Raw genomic sequence first — 5660 nt, forward strand, 5'->3', positions numbered from 1 at the left:
TGTCCATGTAGCCGTGCTCCGGTGCCTTTCCCAAACGAGGATATAATCTGATTACTCCGTAGGAAGAAGCCTTTGACCCCTCGAATAATCTTAATTGAATTATTTCTTAATACACAGATCTGCGGCCGTTGAGCGGCTGACCCCCGGGGGCAGCCCCCGCTCCGCCGTGACGTCAGCCGCCTATAAAGAGCAGCGCCGCGCTCAGCTGGTCCCATTGAAACCAGCGCGCAGTGGCGCACACGCACGGGAAGAAAGCAGTCTTCCGAGTCGCCATGACGCAACTGTAGGAAACTTTTTTTTCTCCTTTTTTTTCCACGGTGAACGGAAATCTATCGTGGACAATCTTATTTCACCGAGACGAACTCTTTGTTTTTCTCTCCCCCCCCCCGGCCCACCGCCCCGTGTCCGACCGGCCGCCGCGCAAACCGGGTGTGATGCCCGCCGGGATGTTCAGCATAGACAGCATCCTGTCCGGCCGGCCGAGCTGCAAGGAGCCGCTGCTGCTGCACCGGAGCGGCCCCGTGGTGCTGTCCGCCGGCCTCGCGGATTCTATCTACACCGACTACAACGGACTGTACTCGGCCACGTGCGCCCCGCCCGGACTTCAGTCCGTGAGCGGGACCCGGATGGGATATAGCGGCTACTACTACGGACAGCTGCAGATGCCCGGCGCCGGAGCGGGACCGCCGTGCTGCGGCTCCGTGCCCGGCCTCAGCCCGCAGCAGTGCCCCTGCATCCCCACAGGTAGGACCGACCACAACTCCCGATCTCTCGGTAGACTAGTTCACCAACCTACCGTTTCCGATTTAGGCGTGGACACCGTTTTTTTTATTTTTATTTTGTAACCTTTTAAATGCGTTGCACCTTCTCTTGTGTTTTTCTAGGCAACACTGACAAGAATCAAAAATCGAGTCGTTTTACGATAAATAGCTGCAGCAGGCCTCATGTTGACCCACAAACTCAAATCTGATTTTGAATCCACAGAATTTAATAGAAGTTTATTATTTTTAATGATGCCTATAAATCTAAAAGCAAATTGAGTTTCCAACACAAATGTTCTTTGGGAGAAAAAAAAAAAGATTCCCTTTGAGTACCATGTATATAAAACAACTTTATGTGTATAAACTAAAAAGTACACATGTGGGTCTTCATATATTAATAAAAAACAACCTGTTGCGGTCATGTTCACATTCGATGTGTCAGATGCATTGCGGCGTCTTTATCTTCACGTTTATTGGACTGGACAAGACTGCGTGTTGATACAAAACGAAAACACGAGCTGAATTCTGCATCTGCGCACAGCTCAGATTATGACACTTCGTTAAAAACCAATTCCAGTCAGCTGTAATCCTGCAACTGAAGTTTCCAATGAAACATTATTATTATAATATTTATGTTTCCATGTGTGCCGTCTCTGCAGGCTACGACAGCGCCGGCTCGGTGCTGCTCTCCCCGGTCCCGCACCAGATGATGTCCTACATGAACATGGGCAGCCTGTCGCGCACCGAGCTGCAGCTCCTCAACCAGCTGCACTGCCGCAGGAAGCGGCGGCACCGCACCATCTTCACCGACGAGCAGCTCGAGGCCCTGGAGGGCCTCTTCCAGGAGACCAAGTACCCGGACGTCGGCACCCGGGAGCAGCTGGCGCGCAAGGTCCACCTCCGGGAGGAGAAGGTCGAGGTGAGGGCCTGCTGCCTTTAAATAAAGGTTGATACGTTATCAAGTGACCATCACGGTAGAGTTAGGCCTCATGAGGGGTGTCGTTGTTGTAGAGATGACATATAAACCTTATCACATTATCTATGGTTCCTCGGTTAGTTTGTTTTTATTTATTTATTTATAGGGGTTTTTTCTCGCCGATCTTCACGATTTAATATGAGGTATGTCTCTTTTATAAACGATAGAACCCCGGGAGGTTAATACCATTTTTTTTTTTTACCTTAGCTTCAAATGAGATATTAGATAAATATAAATATAACATATACTGAACTTTCAACCAGGAATGTAGCTTATTTGGAGTGACGTGACATTTTGCTTGGCGCACAGAACAAGGATATATATAACATATAATATTCTATAGCACGTTTTATTAATAAAACATTCGAGAACGTCATAACACTAAACATGAGGCGCTCCTGCACACTGTACTGTGTCGTAGAATTGTCTCCTCTCCTGCGTAAAAGCTGTACGAGGTCATTTTATCTTTGGCAGGTCAGGTCACTGTCTCTGGACGCAATATTCTCAGATTCTAAGAAGCCATTCCATCTGTTTAATGACGACAGGATTCTGAGAGTTGAATAACACCACTCTGACCGGGACAGGGAGGGTTTTTTTGGGTCGTCTTTTTCGATCCTTGTACGAACCATAAATCCCCTCCATTTATTGAGCTCCTTATAATAAATATTTCTGCTCGAGACATCTAAGGCCTTCCGATTTCCCGATTCAAATCCATTTTTCCCATATGTTGTGCAGACATATTCACCAAAATCACCAAACGGTCTGTTCGATGACTTTCGGGTTGACGGTGCGTGACGCGGACGTGGCAGCAGTTACCGTCGTGGAGACAAAGAATGGGATTCGTGTTCCTTGTTCCGATCGCTTGGCAATGGCCTCGGCCCGTGGACACAAGTGTATAACGGTGTCCCTTCTTCTTCTGCACCGTGTAGGTTTGGTTCAAAAACAGACGCGCGAAGTGGAGGAGGCAGAAACGCTCCTCGTCCGAGGAATCAGAGAACTGTCCGAAATGGAGCAAATCGACCAAAACGTCCCCGGAGAAGCCCGAGCAGAGCAAAAGCGAGGTGGACTCGGACAGCTGATGGCGCCGTGACCCAACGCGGCGCGTGTGTACATATTCGTGATGTGGACTCGACTACATGCTGGCGCTGTGATGGAAACGTGTTGCCATGTTGCACAGTTGTACATATATACATTTTGTTATTGGTTTTTTGTTTTCTGTTTTCGCTATTTATATATAATTTAAAGTTTTGAATTTGTTGTTTTTTGGATGTTACGCGCGCCAGGGGATGTGGCCGCACAGTGGGTCGACGTGTCGGATTATATCGTTATGTTAAATGTGACATTTTTATGGATATTAAATGTTGTAATTCTGTTTTTTGTTTGATTCCGTTGTAACGTAGTTCGTTGCGCCCAGCTGTCCGCGGCATGTGGAGAATATCTGGAGAACACGTGGAACATACCGATGTGTCGTCATTTTATTTTACAAAAACGAGAAAATCTACTTAAGAAGACAACGACTTATAGACCTACATTAAAAAATATATTAATGAGACGTCCAAAAAAATGTGTCTGATTTTTTAATAATGTCATTTTGGTTTGGTTTTAAAATAGGACTGGCGGGGCATTAAAAATACAAACCATGTACCTTTTAAATAAAAGACAATCTCCAATCCGAGCAAGAAATCCTGAGATTTCAAATGTTTACATATTCAGCAAATTATAGGGCTGCAAGTATGAGATCTGCAGCTATATTCCTTCGTAATGTGTTGTTGAGTTATATTCTCCTAAAAACGGAAACTTCTTTCAAAACTGACTTGTTGGTCATTTTATTTATTCCAGTATTCTGAGGCACATTGTATAAACCCAGGATCTAAACAACATAAATGCTTTTTTTTTTTTTTACATCAAGAGCAGACAATAGAAATAAACCAAAACAACCAAAACAGATATCTCACAAATTTAAGGAAATTATTAAAAACTAAAATCCATGAAAGTGGTTCAATATTTCCCTGCTGACAATTTACCTCCTTGCTCAATGTTCAATGCAACTGAAAAGCTAACATGATAAATAAAATTCAAAATATTGCCTGTATGGTCAGAATGTTGTTTTTTTGTAACTGGGGGACTTGGACTCATCAAAAGCAACAAATCCACACAGCTGATCTGGTTTGTTACTTATGCAGATGTTTAATTGTTAATTTTTTCAAACATTTTCCTAAAATGGACTCAGAGATGAATTGCAGCATAAGTGGATTAAGCCCAGTTAAATATTGTAAACAAAGAGTAAACAGGTCTTCTGCTGTCAGAGTTCCCTGTGGAAGCAGCTTGTCATGGAAAAATCTCTTCTGGCCAATCAAACAGTTTGTTCCTCACATTTTCTACTGGAACAATGAATCCACGAGCAGGAGGCCCCTGTGTTCCCCTCAAGCTCAATAGTCCCTTTCCCAAACGGAAATGATCTGTAGGAACTTTAGGAACGATTACACACCTGTGATTGGAAATGTACAGTCAGAATCAAACACATATAAATCAATAAATCGTACATCCAGGATGTCACCAACCCCTGCTTTCTGTCTCTCTCCGAAGAGCCTTTCGTCATGCAACATCCAACATATTAATCTAGCCTCATATCTGATATAACTGGCACGGAATCAAATCTGAACATGTTAACTGTCAAAGCAAATGTAAAACAATGAATCCTCCAGCGAGGATTCTTTCTGTTGGCCACGAAACAGCATGAAGAAGATCACATGAAACGACACTGAAAGCACAATATTGGGATTATTATATGATTATTGTGTGCCACAGTCGGGTGTGGAATTCTAATCAAACTACTCTTCATTTCATACAAATTTTCAAACACTAAACCAATTTCCACAATTCTCTAAGTGGAGTTTCAGCTCTGTTGTTGAGGCACCGACAACCTGAGACAAGCCTTCATGTTACAAAACACACAACATATGAGCAGCAAAGTCTTAATATTTCAGACAGCGTACATGACCGTCCGGCGCCCTGCTCGGCTGCGGCTACACCGGCCCCCCGATAGTTACGGACAGTCAGTGACAAATGACATCCTCTATTGATTTCACAAACATTCCCACATATGGCAGGAATCTTTATCTGATTGACGTTTAATAGAGGGGGGAAAATGTGGCAATAACCGATGCGAAATTGAAACCTTTTGAAACGAAAGGGCCAAAGAAGAAGAAATGAATATCCGAGGTCATTAGTAAATGAATGGCACTATGAGGTTGGGGCGACCCAGTCTTCAACAAGTGGAGAACATTAACACTAACACTTGAGAACACTTGATATTTTCACTTTTTGTCATTTTGCTTTTCTCTGTTAACTATTAGCAACATTATTTGATCAGTTTTGTATTTAATAATGTTGTTGTTTAAAGGCAAAATGGGCTTTAAATGTTTTCCAAGTAGACTGCCTGAAAACCCACAGATCCCTTATGATATGTGATTTCATCTGGAGACAAGAAAACAAACTCTCAATAGTCTGCTCAGTTTAACTGACTCTAACAGTGTGGTGGTCCACGACGACAGAAGGAGTGGGAACCGCAGCCGCTCCGATGCATTTGTCCTCGACATTTTAATATCATAGCTGGGCAGAAATGCAGCTCGACTGACTTCACCGTTCCTCATCGTTCTCTTTCTTCTGCTCAGAGCTGACTCCTGCACTGCAGCACACACACACACACACACACACACACACACACACAGATCATCTTCTGTACATTGAAATAGAACGAACTGCAGCCATCTAAACAGTGTTATCAGAAGACTGTAAATGATTTTAACACGAGAAGTCGACGAGTGATGATGCCTGTGTTGCTTCGAGTGACATATTTTTGAATTATATTGGTTACACACGTGCCTGTTCGGTAAAGAGTCTTTTGTGTTGGGATTTGATTA

The 5660-nt window shown here is 43.7% G+C and overlaps 1 protein-coding gene across 1 annotated transcript; it reads left to right on the forward strand.

Annotated features, from left to right (window-relative positions):
• Positions 1 to 226: 226 nt before the first annotated feature.
• gsc (goosecoid) lies at positions 227 to 3837 on the forward strand. The gene is made up of 3 exons (XM_035611544.2): positions 227 to 744; positions 1421 to 1680; positions 2667 to 3837. Exons 1-3 carry the CDS (start codon positions 435 to 437, stop codon positions 2814 to 2816), a joined length of 720 nt encoding a protein of 239 aa, XP_035467437.1. The 5' UTR covers positions 227 to 434; the 3' UTR covers positions 2817 to 3837.
• The last annotated feature ends 1823 nt before the right edge of the window (positions 3838 to 5660 follow it).

This window comes from Scophthalmus maximus, chromosome 15 (genome assembly GCF_022379125.1).
Source record: "Scophthalmus maximus strain ysfricsl-2021 chromosome 15, ASM2237912v1, whole genome shotgun sequence".
In the NCBI taxonomy this organism is placed as follows: Eukaryota; Metazoa; Chordata; class Actinopteri; order Pleuronectiformes; family Scophthalmidae; genus Scophthalmus; species Scophthalmus maximus.

What these genes read in the sequence shown, in the direction of transcription:
- gsc (XM_035611544.2), top strand. Translation starts at nt 435, where the DNA reads ATGCCCGCCGGGATGTTCAGCATAGACAGCATCCTGTCCGGCCGGCCG. An exon ending in GTGCCCCTGCATCCCCACAG is followed by an intron (nt 745 to 1,420) that starts GTAGGACCGACC and finishes CCGTCTCTGCAG; the next exon opens with GCTACGACAGCGCCGGCTCG. An exon ending in TCCGGGAGGAGAAGGTCGAG is followed by an intron (nt 1,681 to 2,666) that starts GTGAGGGCCTGC and finishes TGCACCGTGTAG; the next exon opens with GTTTGGTTCAAAAACAGACG.